At 41.0% G+C, this 21,320-nt stretch overlaps 1 protein-coding gene across 2 annotated transcripts; it reads right to left on the bottom strand.

Annotated features, from left to right (window-relative positions):
- Positions 1–14,968: 14,968 nt before the first annotated feature.
- zgc:194887 (uncharacterized protein LOC571819 homolog) lies at positions 14,969–21,089 on the bottom strand. Of its 2 annotated transcripts, XR_006926610.1 has the most exons (4): positions 20,983–21,089; positions 20,610–20,752; positions 17,117–18,758; positions 14,969–16,806 (listed from the first exon to the last, which is right to left on the bottom strand). XR_006926610.1 is itself a non-coding variant. In XM_046855108.1 (3 exons), exons 2-3 carry the CDS (start codon positions 20,749–20,751, stop codon positions 18,064–18,066), a joined length of 837 nt encoding a protein of 278 aa, XP_046711064.1. In that variant the 5' UTR covers position 20,752; positions 20,983–21,089; the 3' UTR covers positions 14,969–18,063. The 2 variants fall into 2 exon arrangements, 1 of the variants encoding a protein (XP_046711064.1); XM_046855108.1 differs by having other exon boundaries at positions 14,969–18,758.
- Between the last annotated feature and the right edge of the window lie 231 nt (positions 21,090–21,320).

Below are 21,320 nucleotides of genomic sequence, written 5' to 3'. Positions count from 1 at the left end.
GAGTACATGTGTGTGAATGAGAGGGAGGGCAGTGGGTGATGCGGTTGCAGGGAGAAGAAGTGGAGAAGGTGAAGGAGTTCAGGTGTGAATAGTGGATTGTGATTGGCTGGAAGGAGTTCAGGTGTGAATAGTGGATTGTGATTGGCTGGAAGGAGTTCAGGTGTGAATAGTGGATTGTGATTGGCTGGAAGGAGTTCAGGTGTGAATAGTGGATTGTGATTGGCTGGAAGGAGTTCAGGTGTGAATAGTGGATTGTGATTGGCTGGAAGGAGTTCAGGTGTGAATAGTGGATTGTGATTGGCTGGAAGGAGTTCAGGTGTGAATAGTGGATTGTGATTGGCTGGAAGGAGTTCAGGTGTGAATAGTGGATTGTGATTGGCTGGAAGGAGTTCAGGTGTGAATAGTGGATTGTGATTGGCTGGAAGGAGTTCAGGTGTGAATAGTGGATTGTGATTGGCTGGAAGGAGTTCAGGTGTGAATAGTGGATTGTGATTGGCTGGAAGGAGTTCAGGTGTGAATAGTGGATTGTGATTGGCTGGAAGGAGTTCAGGTGTGAATAGTGGATTGTGATTGGCTGGAAGGAGTTCAGGTGTGAATAGTGGATTGTGATTGGCTGGAAGGAGTTCAGGTGTGAATAGTGGATTGTGATTGGCTGGAAGGAGTTCAGGTGTGAATAGTGGATTGTGATTGGCTGGAAGGAGTTCAGGTGTGAATAGTGGATTGTGATTGGCTGGAAGGAGTTCAGGTGTGAATAGTGGATTGTGATTGGCTGGAAGGAGTTCAGGTGTGAATAGTGGATTGTGATTGGCTGGAAGGAGTTCAGGTGTGAATAGTGGATTGTGATTGGCTGGAAGGAGTTCAGGTGTGAATAGTGGATTGTGATTGGCTGGAAGGAGTTCAGGTGTGAATAGTGGATTGTGATTGGCTGGAAGGAGTTCAGGTGTGAATAGTGGATTGTGATTGGCTGGAAGGAGTTCAGGTGTGAATAGTGGATTGTGATTGGCTGGAAGGAGTTCAGGTGTGAATAGTGGATTGTGATTGGCTGGAAGGAGTTCAGGTGTGAATAGTGGATTGTGATTGGCTGGAAGGAGTTCAGGTGTGAATAGTGGATTGTGATTGGCTGGAAGGAGTTCAGGTGTGAATAGTGGATTGTGATTGGCTGGAAGGAGTTCAGGTGTGAATAGTGGATTGTGATTGGCTGGAAGGAGTTCAGGTGTGAATAGTGGATTGTGATTGGCTGGAAGGAGTTCAGGTGTGAATAGTGGATTGTGATTGGCTGGAAGGAGTTCAGGTGTGAATAGTGGATTGTGATTGGCTGGAAGGAGTTCAGGTGTGAATAGTGGATTGTGATTGGCTGGAAGGAGTTCAGGTGTGAATAGTGGATTGTGATTGGCTGGAAGGAGTTCAGGTGTGAATAGTGGATTGTGATTGGCTGGAAGGAGTTCAGGTGTGAATAGTGGATTGTGATTGGCTGGAAGGAGTTCAGGTGTGAATAGTGGATTGTGATTGGCTGGAAGGAGTTCAGGTGTGAATAGTGGATTGTGATTGGCTGGAAGGAGTTCAGGTGTGAATAGTGGATTGTGATTGGCTGGAAGGAGTTCAGGTGTGAATAGTGGATTGTGATTGGCTGGAAGGAGTTCAGGTGTGAATAGTGGATTGTGATTGGCTGGAAGGAGTTCAGGTGTGAATAGTGGATTGTGATTGGCTGGAAGGAGTTCAGGTGTGAATAGTGGATTGTGATTGGCTGGAAGGAGTTCAGGTGTGAATAGTGGATTGTGATTGGCTGGAAGGAGTTCAGGTGTGAATAGTGGATTGTGATTGGCTGGAAGGAGTTCAGGTGTGAATAGTGGATTGTGATTGGCTGGAAGGAGTTCAGGTGTGAATAGTGGATTGTGATTGGCTGGAAGGAGTTCAGGTGTGAATAGTGGATTGTGATTGCTGCTTTTGTAATCTCCTAGCCAGAAGTTTTGTTGATTAAGGGCCTGCTTTATATTATTTCTGTTTTGTGAAAACCATCTTTCTTTTAATCTCCTGTGAGTATAATATATTTATTTATAATATATTTTAAATTGTCTATTTTATTAAATAGAGTTGTTTTTGTTTCTTTTTATGTTGAGTTTCCAGATCTTTCAGTTCATTACTGAGATTGATTAAATTTTTTTTTTTCATGGGCACAGAAGGACAAGATTCTCCCCTAATGACTGCTTTTAATGTGTTCCATAGTATAGCATAGTTGACTTCCCATTATCATTTTCTTCAAGGAATCATGTTAGTTCTCACTCTCCAGTGTTCTGTATTGTTGAAAGATTTATGATCAAACTCTTGATGTCACCCAGATGAGGATGGGTTCCCCTTTTGAGTCTGGTTCCTCTCAAGGTTTCTTCCTCATAACATCTAAGGGAGTTTTTCCTTGCCACATCAGGGACAAATGCACACCATTCACCATCACTGTTGATTTGTGTAAAGCTGCTTTGAGACAATGTCTGTTGTGAAAAGCGCTATACAAATAAACTTGACTTGACTTGACTTGAAAGTGGCCATTGTTAGCATTAAGATGGTTCGCACACTAGTTCTCTAAACACATCAGTGTCTATAGGATCTTGACGATGTGAGTAGGTAAGGTATACAGGAAGTCTTTATCTAAACTCATATATCTCCAGCTATTATGTTTTCTTACGCAAACAGGAAACACCTTTAGGTTTGTTAATTTTTTTCCAATGTGTATATATACTTGTCTAACTTAGCCATTATGGATGCACAAGCCCAAGCCCGGGTAAATAGGGAGGGTTGCGTTAGGAAGGGCATCCAGCGTAAAACATGTGGCAAATCAAATATGCGGATCACAAATTAGAATTTCATACCGGATCGGTCAAGGCCCGGGTTAACAACGACCGCCACAGGTATCGTTAGCCGACAGGGTACCGCTGGAAATAGGGCTACTGTTGGCTGAAGGAGGAGGAGGAGAGGAGGAAGACGTCTACAGAGACGGCAGGAAAAGGAGCAGTGTAGGAGAGTGGAGGTTCGGGTTGGTACTTTAAATGTTGGTACTATGATGGGTAAAGGGAGAGGTAGCTGATATGATGGAGAGGAGAAAGGTAGATATGTTGTGTGTTCAGGAGACCAAGTGGAAAGGGAGTAAGGCCAGGAACATTGGAGGTGGGTTTAAACTGTTTTATCATGGTGTGGATGGAAAGAGAAATGGTGTAGGGGTGATTCTGAAGGAAGAGTACAGTAAGAGTGTAGTGGAGGTGAAGAGAGTTTCTGATAGGGTGATGATCGTGAAGGTGAAAGTTGAAGGGATGATGATAAATGTCATCAGTGCTTATGCTCCACAAGTTGGCTGTGAGATGGAGGAGAAGGAAAGATTCTGGAGTGAATTAGATGAAGTGGTAGATGGTGTACCTAGGAAAGAACGGTTGGTGATGGGCATGTAGGTGAAGGGAACAGAGGTGATGAGGAGGTGATGGGTAGGTATGGTTTTAAGGAGAGGAATGTGGAAGGGCAGATGGTGGTGGATTTTGCTAAAAGGATGGAAATGGCAGTGGTGAACACGTATTTTAAGAAGAAGAAGGATCATAGGGTGACGTATAAGAGTGGAGGAAGGTGCACACAGGTGGACTATGTGCTATGCAGGAGATGCAACCTGAAGGAGATTGGAGACTATAAGGTGTTGGCAGGGGACAGTGTAGCTAGACAGCATCGGATGGTGGTCTGTAGGTTGGTTTTGGAGGCAAAGAAGAAAAGGAGGAGAGTGAGGACTGAAAGAAGAATAGGATGGTGGAAACTGAAGGAGGAAGAGTGTAGTGTGAGGTTCAGGGAAGAGGTCAGACAGGGGCTTGGTGGTGGTGAAGAGGTGCTGGATGATTGGGCAACTACTGCAGGAGTGATGAGCGAGGCAGCTAGAAAAGTACTTGGTGTGACATCTGGAAATAGAAAGCAAGACAAGGAGATGTGGTGGTGGAATGAGGATGTGCAGGAGAGCAAAAGGAGAACGAGGTTGGCAAAACAGAAGTAGGATCGACAGAGTGATGAGAAAAGTAGGCAGGAGTACAAGGAGATGCAGCAGCAGGTAAAAAGGGATGTGGCGAAAGCCAAGGAAAAGGCATATGAGGAGCTGTATGAGAAGTTGGACACTAAGGGAGAAGAAAAGGATTTGTACCGATTGGCCAGGCAAAGGTACCGAGCAGGGAAGGATGCACTGCAAGTTAGAGCAATAAAGGATGGAGGGGGAAATGTGTTGACTAGTGAGGAGAGTGTGTTGAGAAGGTGGAGGGAGTATTTTGAGCAGCTGATGAATGAGGAAAATCAGAGAGAGAGAAGGTTGGATGATGTGGAGTTGGTGAAGCAGGATGTAGATAGGATTAGTAAGGAGGAAAAGAGAGCAGCGATTAAGAGGATGAAGAGTGGAAAGTTGGTTGGACCAGATGACATACCTGTAGAAGCGTGGAGATGTTTAGGAGAGATGGCAGTGGAGTTTTTAACCAGATTGTTCAACAGGATTTTGGAAGGTGAAAAGATGCCTGAGGAATGGAGAAGAAGTGTGCTGGTACCGATCTTCAAGCATAAGGGAGATGTGCAGACCTGCAGTAACTACAGGGGAATTAAGTTGATCAGTCACACCATGAAGTTATGGGAAAGAGTAGTGGAAGCCAGGCTGAGAGAAGAGGTGACCATCTGTGAGCAACAGTATGGTTTCATGCCGAGGAAGAGCACCACAGATGCCTTATTTGCTTTGAGGATGTTGATGGAGAAGTATATAGAAGGACAGAAGGAATTGCATTGTGTATTTGTGGATTTAGAGAAAGCGTACGACAGAGTGCCAAGAGAGAAGTTGTGGTATTGTATCAGGAAGTCAGGTGTGCCAGAGAAGTATGTGAGGGTGGTGCAGGACATGTATGAGGACAGTGTGACGGCAGTGAAGTGTGCAGTAGGTACGACAGACTGGTTCAGGGTGAAGGTTGGACTGCATCAAGGATCAGCCCTGAGCCCTTTCCTGTTCGCAGTGGTGATGGACAGGTTGACGAACGAGGTCAGACAGGAGTCTCCCTGGACTATGATTTGCGGATGATATTTTGATTTGTGGTGAGAGTAGGGAGCAGGTTGAGAAGAGCCTGGAGAGGTGGAGGTATGCGCTGGAGAGAAGGGGAATGAAAGTCAGTAGGAGTAAGACAGAGTACATGTGTGTGAATGAGAGGGAGGGCAGTGGAGTGATGCGGTTGCAGGGAGAAGAAGTGGAGAAGGTGAAGGAGTTCAGGTACCTGGGGTCAACGGTGCAAAGTAATGGAGAGTGTGTTAGAGAAGTAAAGAAAAGAGTGCAGGCAGGGTGGAGTGGGTGGAGAAGAGTGGCAGGAGTGATTTGTGATAGTAGGGTATCTGCAAGAATGAAAGGGAAAGTTTATAGGACCGTGGTGAGACCTGCGATGTTGTATGGATTAGAGACAGTGGCATTGAGTAAAAGACAGGAGGTGGAGCTGGAGGTAGCAGAGCTGAAGATGCTAAGGTTTTCTTTGGGAGTGACGAGGATGGAAAAGATTAGAAATTAGTTTATTAGGGGGACAGGGCATGTAGGATGTTTTGGTGACAAGGTGAGGGAGGCGAGATTGAGATGGTTTGGACATGTGCAGAGGAGGGACATGAATTATATTGGTAGAAGAATGCTGAGGATGGAGCCACCAGATAGGAAGATGTAGTAAGAGGAAGGCCAAGGAGGAGGTTCATGGATGTGGTGAGGGAAGACATGCAGGTAGTTGGGTTGAAAGAGGAAGATGTAGAGGGGGGGTATGGAGACAGATGATCCTCTGTGGTGACTCCTAATGGGAGAAGCTGAAAGAAGATAATGTTATCTGTGCTTGCTGCTTTTGTAATCTCCTAGCCAGAAGTTTTGTTGATTAAGGGCCTGCTTTATATTATTTCTGTTTTGTGAAAACCATCTTTCTTTTAATCTCCTGTGAGTATAATATATTTATTTATAATATATTTTAAATTGTCTATTTTATTAAATAGAGTTGTTTTTTGTTTCTTTTTATGTTGAGTTTCCAGATCTTTCAGTTCATTACTGAGATTGATTAATTGTAGTTTTTTTACTTTTTTTTTTTCATGGGCACAGAAGGACAAGATTCTCCCCTAATGACTGCTTTTAATGTGTTCCATAGTATAGCATAGTTGACTTCCCATTATCATTTTCTTCAAGGAATATTTTTATATCTTCCTTCATTTGGGTTTGAAATTGTGGGTTATTTAATACACTTGTGTTTAGCCTCCACAGTGTACTGCCTGGTATACTGTGAATATGTGATCAGACAGGTCAGTAGATCCAATATCACAACTCTGCATTCTATGATGATCTCTCTTTAAAATAAAAATAAAAAAATCTATCCTTGAGTATACATCATGAGAATTTGAAAAAAATGTGTAATCATGACCTGATGGATAAAAGTTCTCCAAAGATCTAGTATGCCCAATCCGACCATTATAGCATGATTTTTTCCATGCAATGATGTGGTTATTGAATCAACTTTTGGGTTGGCCAAGGAGGGAGTTTATGGATGTGGTGAGGAAAGACATTCAGGTAGTTGGTGTGAAAGAGGCAGATGTAGAGGACAGGGTGGTATGGAGACAGATGATCCGCTGTGGCAACCCCTAATGGGAGCAGCCGAAAGAAGAAGAAGAAGATATATATACTTGTCTGTTTCCTGCATTAAAATGAAGAAGACCATTTGCACCATTCCGTGAAGGCACAACGGGCATCGTAGATCGCATAGAAAACCTCTCCAAGAATTAAGTTTTGTTTGGGATTTATAAAAATCTAACAGATAATTACGCTGTTATCAGGTTGAGTTTCAGCCTCGAAGTTAGCCATGGCACTAGCTTGTGCAGTATCTGTTTCAGATGTGGATCCTAGGTCATCAAATGTCGAATCAGTGTTTTTTTTTATTTATTTATTATCTTTTGCAGTCGTGAGGACATGCTGTTGCATGCACAAAATAATCAGAAGAAGAAGGTTTCTTTTAGCACTTAGTTCTCCGTTTACTTTCTCAGGGGAAGATATGGGGGGATAATAATGATTAGGTGAGAGAACAGCAGAAGAATGAGAATAATCAGTAGGGGACCAACATGAAGGATAAGGAGGAGTTGGTAGAGTTGATGCAGGTAGACGGAAGTCATCATAGTCTTCGTTGTCGGTCTGTGTCTCCTGATGATAAACAGCAAGAGGTCTGTGTGCCCATATTACGTGTAAAAGTATGCTGCACAATGCGAGGAGGCAGACAGGGGTTCTCTGGAACAGCTGGGGTAGAGAGATGTTCAATAAATTGAGAAATCTCAGTGGCGAGGGAGAAGAGTTCTAACTGACGATACTGTCTGCGGAGAATGCTCCTAAGAGCTGTCCCAGAACGTCTGCGAGATGAAGCTGAATAAAAGAAACCAACAGAGATACGATGTAAAAGGGGGTGAAATCACAATGACTTAACATAAAAATGTAATATGTGCATGTAGCGACAAAAGTAACAAGCTTATAAATGTTACCTTTATGAGCTTAACACACTATGCTGCATGCAACTACCTGCATGTCTTCCCTCACCACATCCATGAACCTCCTCCTTAGCCTTCCTCTTTTCCTCCTACCTGGTGGCTCCATCCTCAGCATTCTTCTACAAATATAACTCATGTCCCTTCTCTGCACATGTCCAAACCATCTCAATCTCGCCTCCCTCACCTTGTCACCAAAACATCCTACATGGGCTGTCCCTCTAATAAACTCATTTCTAATCCTGTCCATCCTTGTCACTCCCAACGAAAACCGTAACATCTTTAGCTCTGCTACCTCCAGCTCCACATGTACTCTGTCTTACTTCTACTGACTTTCATTCCCCTTCTCTCCAGTGCATATCTCCACCTCTCCAGGCTCTTCCCAACCTGCTCACTACTCTCACCACAAATCACAATATCATCTGCAATCATCATCAGTCCAGGGAGACTCCTGTCTGACCTCATCTGTCACCTGTCCATCACCACTGCAAACAGGAAAGGGCTCAGGGCCGATCCTTGATGCAGTCCAACCTTCACCCTGAACCAGTCTGTCTTTCCTACTGCACACTTCACTGCCGTCACACTGTCCTCATACATGTCCTGCACCACCCTCACATACTTCTCTGACACACCAGATTTCCTCATACAATACCACAACTCCTCTCTTGGCACTCTGTCGTACGCTTCTCTACATCCACAAATACACAATGCAATCCCTTCTGTCCTTCTCTATACTTCTCCATCAACATTTTCAAAGCAAATAAGGCATCTGTGGTGCTCTTCTTCGGCATAAATCCATACTGTTTCTTACAGAAGGTCACCTCTTCTCTCAGCCTGGCTTCCACTACTCTTTCCCATAACTTCATGGTGTGACTGATCAACTTCCCCTGTAGTTACTGCAGTTCTGCACATCTCCCTTATGCTTAAAGATTGGTACCAGCACACTCCTTCTCCATTCCTCAGGCATCCTCTCACCTTCCAGAATGTTGTTAAACAATCTGGTTAAAAACTCCACCGCCATCTCGCCTAAACATCTCCATGCTTTTATTGGTATGTCATCTGGTCCAACCGACTTTCCACTCTTCATCCTCTTAATCGCTGCTCTCACTTCCTCCTTACTAATCCTATTCACATCTTGCTTCACTAACTCCACATCATCCAACCTTCACTTTCTCTGATTTTCCTCATTCATCAGCTGCTCAAAATACGCCCTCCACTTTTTCAACACACTCTCCTCACTAGTCAACACATTTCCATCTCCATCCTTTATTGCTCTAACTTGCAGTACATCCTTCCCAGCTTGGTCCCTCTGTCTGGCCAATCGGTACAGACCTCCCTTCTCCTCCCTTAGTGTCCAACTTCTCATACAGCTCCTCATATGCCTTTTACTTGGCTTTCGCCACATCCCTCTTTACCTGCTGCCGCATCTACTTGTACTCCTGCCTACTTTTCTCATCACTCTGTCGATCCCACTTCTGTTTTGCCAACCTCTTTCTCCTTATGCTCTCCTGCACTTCCTTATTCCACCACCGTCTCTTTGTCTTCCTTTTTATTTCCAGATGTTACACCAAGTACTTTTCTAGCTGCCACCCTCATCACTCCTGCAGTAGTTACCCAATCATCCTGCACCTCTTTACCACCACCGAACCCCTGTCTGACCTCTTCCCTGAACCTCACACTACACTCTTCCTCCTGCAGCTTCCACCATCTTATTCTTCTTTTAATCTTCACTCTCCACCTCTTCTTCTTCGCCTCCAAAACCATCCTACAAACCAACATCGGAAGCTGTCTAGCTACACTATCCCCCGCCAACACCTTACAGTCTCCAATCTCCTTCAGGTTGCATCTCCTGCATAGAACATAGTCCACCTGTGTGCACCTTCTTCCACTCTTATAGGTCACCCTATGATCATCCTTCTTCCTAAAATACGTATTCACCACTGCTATTTCCATCCTTTTAGCAAAATCCACCACCATCTGCCCTTCCACATTCCTCTCCTTAAGGCCATACCTACCCATCACCTCTGTTCCCTTCACCTACATGCCCATTAAAGTCTGCCCCAATCACCAATCGATCTTTCCTAGGTACATCATCTACCACTTCATCTCATTCACCCAGAATCTTTCCTTCTCCTCCATCTCACAGCCGACATGTGGAGCATAGGCACTGATGACATTTATCATCATCCCTTCAACTTCCAGCTTCATGTTCATCACCCTATCAGAAACTCTCTTCACCTCCACTACACTTTACTCTTGCTTCAGAATCACCCCTACACCATTTCTCTTTCCACCCACAAAATGATAGAACAGTTTAAACCCACCTCCAATGTTCCTGGCCTTACTCCCTTTCCACTTGGTCTCCTGAACACACATCATATCTACCTTTCTCCTTTCCATCATATCAGCTATCTCTTTTCCTTTACCAGTCATAGTACCAACATTTAAAGTACCAACCCGAACCTCTACTCTCCTACACTTCTCCTTTTCCTGCTGTCTCTGTAGACTTCTTCCTCCTCTCCTTCTCCTCCTTCGGCCAACAGTGGCTCAATTTTTACTGGTACCCTGTCGGCCACCATGACGTGAGAGGGGACAGAACCGGTAGAGATCAGTTCAGGCCATTTGAAATGCAAGTCATAGACCACTACCAAGTAGTGCTGGCTTTGGGGAACCCCATGAATCTCCTCACAAACACCCAACTGCAGGTGTTGCCAGAGTTGGAGGGGTGGAGGTGGTGTTTGGCCTGTCATACCACTCAGATGGCAAGAAGAGCAGTCCTTGACTGGTTTTTCAATTTTCCAATCTATGCCCGGCCACCCCATGCCCAGGTGGCTCTTGTACACCACTGCTAGCAGAAGGGATTCTGGGACCACAGTGCAAAGCCCACAATCTACACCAACATCGTTCCAACAGTACAGCTTGTCCTTGACCCAGGCAACTAGTTCCTTGACCCAGGCAACTTGTTCCCCCATTACGGACGCATTGAGGTGACCAGTGTCCACACCCAGGGTTCATCTTTCCATAATAGTTGCCGCAGGGGTGCTGTGATGGCTAAATACTGAGGGAGAAACTTTGAATAATAACCCAACATGTCTAAAAAGGAAGCCACAAATGCTAGCGAAGTAGGCTCAGTAATGGACTGGGTAGCCTCTACATTGGAATGAAGTGCCAAAAGTTTGAATCCCACAAAGTCACAAATGGAAGGCACAGCCAAAAGTCTTTTGTCGCTGTTGAGGGTCAAGTGCTGTTTGGCTAGTGCATCGATTACCTTGCTTAGGCGCTCATCGTGAATCTCCTTTGGTCGCCCTTTGTACAACCACATTGTTAAGATAAATAACCATGCCTTGTATGCCAGCTAGCACAGACGTCATTATTTTCTGAAAACAGGAAGGGGTGAAGCTAAGGCCAAACGGCATCCTGGTATAGCAAAAGACTCCCATGTGCATCACAAAAGCTGTCAGGCTCCTGAAGGTTGTGTGAAAGGGCACAATATATACCCCTCTTTAAATTCCAACTTGGAGAACACAGTAGATCCATACAATTGGGCTGTGAGTTCCTCTGAAGTCGGCAGTGGGTACTTGTCAGGGATTACAGTAAAACAAATTAAAATATTCTCTGTAAGTGTTGGCATTCCGTATGGATACACTAGCCCCTGTGTCTAGCAGCAATGAAATACACACATCATTTAGAGTCACTAAACATGATTTGAATGTCAACAATCCTGATGTCGCATCATGGATAATAGTAGAAGTAGACTGATAGGTGCATGTTTCTGATCTGTTCAGAGCTGATCGACAGATAAGTGTAATTATGAGAGTGGGATCCACAGTTACCACATGTGAACTGCTGACGTGGTTGGGTACGTCGTGGCCATGTCAGCTACATACTGAAGCGGGAGTATCGGCAGCAGCTTCTGTGCTTATGCTAGGTGATCTCTCCATGAGTGCTAACTAGCTGTGTGTGGGTTTAGTTTGTCTAGCCAGTGCCATACTTGCTTTACTTAGGATTTTGGTTATCAGGCTTGGTAATTATGGGAATCAACAAAGAGCATTAAAAAGCGTGATCGTTCAGCAAACCGACATAACCGGTCACAGAAGCTTTCTATTCTACTCTCCATTCAAAGTTCACAATGTTTGTAATAAGAACCTTGGGATTAAATTTATCTATATGATCTATCTATGGGTTGCATATATACGTACACATTTTTTTTGCAGGAAACACATTTTCTAGAAACACTTCCAACTCCCTACAGTGCACAAAAAAATAAGGAAAAAAACTTAAACATTTACTTACAAGAATGCCAACATCATGACTATTAAAAGACCACAATATTTGTCTTGCATGCCATTTAGTATGGCATGAGTGTAATCTAAGTGATACAATCCATTTGTTCAAAAGCCTTGGATTAAACATGAGTAACATTGATTACATTGATAATAGAGCATAAATCTCTATTGTGTAATTCTTCATAAAAGGAATAATAAAAAAAAACAAAAAAACAAACGCTTTCTGCATGGTATTAGATTCAGCTGAGCTCTGGTAGGCAGATCAGGAATCTCACTGGCATCTTTCTCAGCTGGATAAAAGAGACATAATAAAAAGTATGCTTGCTATCAGTCAAAAGCTAAAATAATACAATTGATTTATTATGTTGTAAGGATATAATATTTTAATGTTAACATACATTTACTTACAATTAAGTATATTTACATAAAGCTTTAATCTGTGCAATCAATTGGCCTCAGGGTATTAACAAGATCTGGCTCCTGGACATATTTTATATCTTCCAGGCTTTCCACACCTAAGGGCTGGAGAGTCTCCAACACCGTCTTTTGAACTTGAATTTGGCAACACAGAACCAATGAGGTCAGCTTAATCACTGTCTACATCATCCATTACTCAGGAAAAAAAGGGGTTAGTTATTTCTTAGCTTCAGAAATTAGCTTCTCTTAGCTTCCATTTCACAATTAACTTTAAACACTTTTAGCCAGAATTGCAGTGTCTGCATCATTCGAAATGAATTAAGTTTTCTGTCTTAAAAACTATGAAAAAAATATTTTGGGAACAATGTCCAGCACTCTAGTGCAATTATCATTATACCAACTGGTGCTCACATAGTATTGATTGTTTCTATAATAGCCACGTAATAGTGGTAGTATTAAGAGGAGGATTAAGTCAGGTAAATCACCACTGAATGCCCAGGTGCACCAAATGCACAGTCCAGCACTGGCTAACGTAATGTGTGAACTACATTACTTGCCTTGTTTCCGGTCATCTATCAAAATTTACACTATGCGAGTTGTATATTTAAATGCGTCTATTCATCGTTTTGATTTAAAACTTTTGACGTTACTTGCTTCCTCTTATCTGGAACAAAGCAGAGAATTGCACCTGCATGAACCAGAATACTAGAGCATAAAGAATGCTGTCTACTGATGGGTTTTGGAACTATTGTTTTGTCAAAGCAACACTCTGGCCATTGAAATAAGATAAATATCAGCATTGTATTTAAGCAGGTATTAAAGTCCATGCTGAGCACCTTGAGAAGAGTCCAATAGTCTATACTACTGTTGAAAACACAAAGCTCACAATAAAGCCAGATGTAAAAAAAACATGAAAAAGTATGATAGACAATTCTATGATAGTATGAGACAGTAGCTATTACTGAGAAAAAAAGAAAACCTTGCATTTAGTCAATAGTCAGTTGTAGTTGTAGCACATGAATTGGTTACACTTTCTTTTGATCACTCCATGTTGACTTAATTCAATTCAATTTAATTCAATAAATTTTTATTTGTATAGCACTTTTAACAATGAACATTGTCTCAAAGCAGCTTTACACAGATAATGTGGTGATTAAAAGTAAATATGTTCTTTGTAAGTAAGTTTGTCCCTGATGAGCAACTGTGGCAAGGAAAAACTCCCCGAGATGGCATAAGGAAGAAACCTTGAGAGGAACCAGACTCAAGAGGGAACCCATCCTCATCTGGGTTGCACCGAATGTCCATTTGAAGCAGATATACAATGTTGCGGGGTACAGTGATGATGATCAGAAGCGAACTGTATCCTGAGTCAGTGTAGCAGACTGTTGACATTAACTACAGTCCAATCCATCCTCAAAGCTCCCGTTCTTACTCCGGAATTTCATGGAACCACCCAAGGCGTTGATGAGAAACCGTCCCAAGCTGCACAGAGTGGCCTTCAGTCGAAGAGAACACTATCCAGAGGCAGGCCTGGAAGAAGTGGGAAGATCCACGGAGGGGAGAGGGGCTGGAACAGTGGTCACTGGAGCCTCAGGAGCATGTTTAACTCGACCGAGAGAGAGAGAGAGAGAGAGAGAGAGAGAAGAGGGTGACAGGAAGAGAAGGATATGGATTATTAAGTGTCCTTATTGTTGTATGAAAGTTAATGTCACTGTGCAGTTTGGACTCCGGCAAGACTCGCTATGGCAGCATAACTAAAAGGGAGAACCAGAAGGTAACACAGACATGAGGGATCTCTGGGATAAGAGACGACCCACCACACCACCGTCAACAAACCTGAGTGAACGTGTGAATGTGAGGGGACGACAGCATACAAATATACCAGTTCACCAAACACTCTATATCCATGATCCCTCCAGATCTGAGCCTTTACCTAAGAAAAAAATCTACTGATCAAAGGCTTGACTAAAAAATACGTTTTCAACCTCGACTTGAACACTGAGACTGTGTCTGAGTCCCGAACACTGGTTGGAAGGCTGTTCCATAACTGTGGGGCTTTATAAGAGAAAGATCTGCCCCCTGCTGTAGTCTTCATTATTTGAGGAACCAACAGATAGCCAGCACCTTTTGATCTAAGTAGGCGTGGAGGATCATACTGGTACAGAAGTTCACTCAGATACTGCGGTGCGAGACCGTTAAGTGCTTTATACGTCAGAAGTAGTATTTTATAATCAATGCGAGATTTAATTGGGAGCCAGTGTAGACTGATTAAAACAGGGCTGATGTGGTCATATTTTCTAGATCTAGTGAGGACCCTTGCTGCTGCATTCTGAAGTAACTGAAGCTTATTTATGCACTTATTTGCACACCCAGACAGTAAAGCATTACAGTAGTCTAATCTAGAAGTAACAAAAGCATGAATCCTGTAAAGACATCATATTTCTAATTTTAGCAATATTTCTAAGGTGAAAGAAGGCGATCCTGGTGATATTATTCACGTGAGACTCAAAGGAAAGACTAGGGTCAATAATCACACCAAGGTCTTTGACAGCCGTACATGCTGAAACAGAAACACCATCCAGAGATGCTACGTAATCGGAATGTTTACTTCTAGCTGCATGTGGTCCTAGTAAAAGTACTTCCGTCTTATCTAAGTTGAGCAGAAGAAAGTTATCAAGCATCCACTGTCTAATGTCCTTTACACACTTCTCAACATTGTTAAGCTGATCTCTCTCATCTGGCTTTGCTGAAATATACAGCTGTGTCATCAGCATAGCAATGAAAGCGAATCCTATGTTTATGAATAATTTCACCAAGAGGCAGCATATATAAAGAGAAAAGCAGAGGGCCTAACATTGCAACCACCTGTACAGATTGAAAAGTTAATAAAATTAACTTTCAACTAAGATAGCTCTTTTTTTTTTAACAGCTATCTGATAATCTGTGAGAAGCTAAATGGTGTCAGAAAGTGACAGCTGTTATTCATGTGTTGAAAGAGGCCAGGAGGTTTATGCTTTTAAGTTCACCCTGTAGAAGTTGTGTTACTAGATTACACATTACTAGGCTCTACATTACTAGTTATACCTGCATATTTTAATAACACATTAAAAATGTTAACTTGTTAAAATGTAACTTAATGCATGTGGACCTTGTTTAGATATGTTAAGAGAACATTTGTTTTGTATTTTACAGATGGCAAGTTGGCAACCATGCTTAAAAAAATCTATATAAAATATTATACAGAACAGATCCTATAAGGTGTGCAGTGGTGGAGTAAATGTAAGTAAATGTAATTTGTTAGTCCACTTACAGTGGAGGAAATAATTATTTGATCCCTTGCTGATTTTGTAAAATTACTACTTAAATTAACAGTCTAGAATGTTTATGGTAGGTTTATTTTCACAGAAAGAGACAGAATATAAAAAAAATTCAATAATTTAAGAAAAGTTATAAATAAATAAATTTGTATTTAATCGAGTGAAATAAGTATTTATCCCATACCAAATCAGCAAGAATTCTGACTCCCACAGACCCAAATTAGTCTCTGTATCTTTAAGAATGTACACCTAATATCATTTCCTTATGTATGTAAAAGACACCTGTCAGAATCAACCTTTTCTATTCAAACCTTTCCACCACCATGGGCAAGACCAAAGAGCTGTCAAAGGATGTCTGGTACAATATTGTAGACCTGTAGACCTGCTGGAATGCTGTGAAAGAGACCATTGTTGGTGTGATATGAATTTGAAACAAAACACCCATCAACCATTAAAACCTAAAAGAACGTACAGCTGTGCAACTTTCAATGTTGTTTTTATGGATTATTATTTTTATTTTTTTTACCACAGCATCTAAAATGACTTATTTGTTGATTGCTTCACACAAGGTAAATATGTGATATTAACAAATGTAAAATCTGATAAATATCTAAAATTGCCATTCTTATATGTAGGTTTAATATAATCATAAAAGATTTGCTGTTTTGGAAAATACACTTTAATCTGAATATTTCAAAATATACTTGAACAAGATTGTACATACATCAAATGTTTTTGTACATATGTTGGCGGCTAGAGAAATTATATGCACAAAACCAACAAAAAGACTTTTTCGGGTTTTATTTATCTGATAGATCCTAACATGGGATTTTGGATTTTGGGAGAAAACAAAGAAATAAAAAATAAAACAAAAATTGGCAACATCTGCTCTCCAGCAGATGACTAAAATCAGTACAATGCAAGCTGATGCAATGCAAAATATTGCCCCAATCCAAACAATATGGAAAATGGTATAAACTGTATAAACTGTAGTGCAAAAAGGTGCATAATGCCCTACTCTACACACGGTAAACTAAACCATACGAAAATAAATGGCATACAGTAAAACTACAACACAGTAGTGGTAAAACTGACAAAAGAAAAAAAGAAAAACATTCATCAATACACCACACACATCTGACAAATCCATATATATTCTAAATCACATAAACAAAAGAAATCATTAAATCACTCACTTCTCCTGCACGTGCTAATGTCCACACACGTGTAACTTCCTCACCAGGATTTTATGCACATAACTGGATAGCACAAAGCAGCTCATTAAAACATTGCACATTTGCTTAATTATTACCACTTGTAATGTCTATAACATTTACATCATGCAAAACAAAAACATTGCATTTAATAAATATTTTAATCATTTCTAATCATGCTGATTGCAATGTGATTACAATAGCGATCTCAATTGAAATTTGCCAATCCAACTCCATCATTCTCTGAAATTATTCATACAAGTTCATCTATCTCTGCTAAAGACTCTTTAAAGAAACCTGACAGTTCTTTATGCTTATTTATGAACTAACAAAGTTATTAGATTAAATTTCTAACCTGTTTATTTTCAAGACATAGCCATCTTGTTCTGTAACTTTCCCGGTCTTTCCTTTCATGTTACCCATAATTCAATGCGAGTCCTACAAAATGATGTCAGTGTAGTTTTTATTACCTTAAAGGTATATAGCCCTGTTCTAGCTATTAACATTCAGGTGTATAACATGACCCAGTTACACATACTTCAAATGTTTTTTCCCATTTACAAAAAAGAACATGAGCACAAAGAAAGTTTTAAAAGACAAATAAAATGGCCAAAACATTGTGTAAAACAAACAAACAATTAATAATAAAACATTTTCTGTTCTATTTTAAGATTTTCATATTTAAACAGACATGGTGCATAACAAGTTGTTTTTGTAATTCCTCTCTCTGATTTGTTAATCCATAAGAGGCACTTTTTAATTTTTAAGGATATTCAGTGACACAGTATGTGTTAAACACTGATATTAGAATATTGCATTAAATATTATTAAAAGTATAGGTAATAAACTATCACTTAGCTGTATTATTATTTTTTTTATTATTATTATTATTATTATTATTATTATTTGTATTATTTGTATTATTTTGTAATCCTCTTTGTATTTATGATATATAGAAAAATGTGTTACTCCCTATTCAGTTACAGTGAATGAAATCTTTATATAAAAAAAACTCACAGTTAATCTAATTATGTTTTCCTAAAACCAGTCGTCAGTTTTATCAGATGATTGAGTCAACTAATCATGACTTTCCTGAAGATCTACTCTCCTGCAGTCTAAAAGCTATTTTTTTAAACAAACGATCAGGAGACAATTGATCATTGTGTGAGGGATGAGTGTTATTTGCTTGATCAAATGGTCAAAGAGAAAACATTTTATGAATTTTTTTTTTTTTTTTTTTGCAGTTTAGCCATCCTACACATACTGCTACAGTATGCTTTGCTAATACTATGCAGCAATAGCTCAAAGCTCATCCCTTTTGCAATCTGCTGGATGCAAAACTTTCACTAAATCTGAAGGCTTTACCATCATCCAGGCATATTTGCACAGGTGCTCCTTGTTGCAATCATTTTGCCAATAGATGACGTTGCGGCGGTTGAGGTTGGCACCTGCACAAGCATCATACCACCAGCCCCCACCTGCAATTCCATGGAACTCTAGCATTGCACAGTTCTGGAAATAGTTATCATTGTCACGGTCCTTAGTGGTAAACTTCTGGTTATCATGAAGGTAGTTCTCTGGATCTAAAGTGAGAGCATCCACAGCAGTGCCATGGTACAAGCCCAGACGCAACTTGTACTGTGCATCTTCTCCTTCCACTAGTGCTGGGTCATATTCTCCTGTTTTGGTTACGGCATCTTTGTCCACCAACTTGATGCCCAGCTTGTAGCGGATAGGCCCACTGGTGAGTTGGTGGATGAATTCATTGCCCAGCCAATGGTTGCCAGTCAAAGTTCCAAAGCCCAACTTGTACTCCTCCCAGGAGCGGTCAAAGTCCACACTGCTGTTGACTGTGATGTGCTGGATAACAGTCCAGCCACCTTCCTGCATCGCACAGAAGGCTACAATAGGTAACTCTCTTGGCTTGATCATGTAGGCACCATCCCGTGCCTTACCGCCAGAACTTTCCCACAGCTCATGACAGTCCCGTGGTAACCCTAATACAAAAATATGAAGATCATAATAAAAAAAAAAATTCTGTTAAATTTATCAAACAATTCATGACTTGGTTGTTTTGAATATTGGGTTGTAGTGTTTTGGATATGGATGTTTCTAAACCTGCTAAATGTATAGAGGTATTAAATCTCTGGAATGCACTGTTTTTTAACCAACTGTCTGTTTATCTCTCACAGAACAACCTCCATAATCTGAACCAGTCTGGGTTCAAAGCGGCACATTCCACAGAGACGGCCCTTTTGGCTGTTTCTGAGAAACTGCATGCTGCTTGGTCAGCCAAGCTGTCATCTGTACTTATCTTCCTGGACCTTTTAGCAGCATCTGACACAGTCAACCACAAGACTCTTTTGTCAACCCTCAAGAGCCTCGGTATCCACGGAACAGCATGCGAATGGTTTGCTTCCTACCTGGAAGGTCGCTCATACCAGGTAACATGGATGGGATCCACATCTGCCCCGTGCAGACTCACCACTGGTGTCCCACAAGGCTCAGTACTTGGTCCCCTCCTTTTCTCCCTCTATACCCACTCCATTGGTGAAGTCATATCCTCACATGGGTTTTCTTATCACTGTTATGCAGATGACACTCAACTAATCTTTTCTTTCCCTCCATTAGATACCACAGCTTCCCCTGAATGCTATTCGTCCACTGCAAATGATCCAAAACGCAGCTGCACAACTTGTGTTCAATCAGCCCGAGTTCCCCCACACCACCCCACTGCTGCGCTCCCTTCACTGGCTTCCAGTAGCTGCACGTATCAGATTCAAAACACTGATGCTTGCCTACAAGGCCAAAAATGGACCAGCACCATCTTACCTCAGTGACCTTATCACATCTCGCACTGCACCACGCTGTCTGAGATCCTCCAGTACTGCTCGACTGGTACCTCCTTCTCTCAGAATGAGAGGTAGGTACACTTCAAGGCTCTTCTCCGTTCTGGCACCGAGGTGGTGGAATGAACTTCCCCTAGATGTCCGTACAGCAGAGTCCCTGACTATCTTCAAGCGACGACTAAAGACCTACCTCTTCCTGAAATACTTAAATTAGCACTTCCAAGCTTGTAGAATTCAAGCGTTATATTTATATTAAGTTTGTAATCTTGCGTACCAGTGTAGATTTATTCATTACTAGAGACTCAAAGCACTTTTGTACGTCGCTCTGGATAAGGGCATCTGCTAAATGCCGCAAATGTAAATGTAAATGTATTAAGAGATCAAGGCTGGATTAGGCCATGTTTGTACCACTAAAACAAAACAGTAGTATACCTTAACCAAAACTTAAGAATGAGCATGCGAGAAAGCAGGCGAGTGAGAGAGAGAGAGAGAGACACACACACAGACACACAGAGAATTTGCATATACATGAAATTCAAGCTTCTGAAAAAGGGTTTGTATCTTAACTGCATATTTAATCAAGAGATTATTAAAAATATGTCACTAGTGTTATGTCAAGGCATACAAGGCTATACAACAAAAATAGAATATTTCTCACTAATGTTTGTTAGTTCCAGAAAGCAGACTATTTAAAAAAAAAGAAAAGAAATCACCAGAATGAAAATAACATCTGTACATTTATATATTTGTTTGGCTAGAGTAAATCTTCATAGAATTAAATTACCTAATTTGTTGTGGTACTTTTTTTTAGCTGGGAAAGATACTTGTGACAGTTTGAGCTTCCATTTGAACCAAAGCTCTCCTCTGTTTGGATTATAGAATAATATACAGACAAAATAAATTGACATTTGTCATTTTTTACAGTTTCCTTAAAGATAAGTAAAAGTGTAATAATTTCAACAAGTAAATGTTGATACCCACAGAACTTAAGATTTGTACCTTTTTGTCCATCGTTTTGAATGAATTTTTGTTCTTCTAGAGAAAGAAGATGGATGTTTTTAGCTTTGTGTGCTGCAGCTAGTACTCCAGCTGAAATGGCAATGCTGAAGAAAGCCACCACCTTGCCTTCAAAAAGTGTCATCCTTCAGTAGTATGAGAATATAAAACAAATTAAAAACCATAACATAGAAGTCTATTTAAATTTATTTTTTAATTTACTAGATTTTATTGTCAGCTTGTAATGCACTTTAAGTGAGGCATATGCCACTAATACTTTATATTTAAGGTAATATTAATTTATAGAAAATTATACATTGTCATTTGTAATTAGGGGTACAAGGGTATTTTTAGAAAAAGAATCCATGGTGCTTACCTTCACAGTTTATCAGGTTTGCTACACACCACCACACTACTAACAACACACACCCTAAGGAAAATTACTGAAAAGATAAAGTCCCAGTCTGAATCTCAGAGTCCACAATAGCTCTGTCACCCATCACACACCCTGGGCCTATCAGCATTGGACTTCAGCCTTGCTCATGTAATACTGCAACACATCACACATTTAAAGACTGCAGGCCTATCTGTGTCATCTTGGACAAGACTGGGCAATTGCATAATTTAGGCAGCATAATATAGCCATCAGATTATATTCATATTAAAGTGTTAGGGTGTTACCAGCAGTTAGAATAAGCATATACTATAATGTCT

This window comes from Silurus meridionalis, chromosome 8 (assembly GCF_014805685.1).
Source record: "Silurus meridionalis isolate SWU-2019-XX chromosome 8, ASM1480568v1, whole genome shotgun sequence".
Lineage (NCBI taxonomy): Eukaryota > Metazoa > Chordata > Actinopteri > Siluriformes > Siluridae > Silurus > Silurus meridionalis.
Note: the sequence above shows the minus strand (reverse complement) of the source record. Positions and strands in the feature narration are given on the sequence as shown.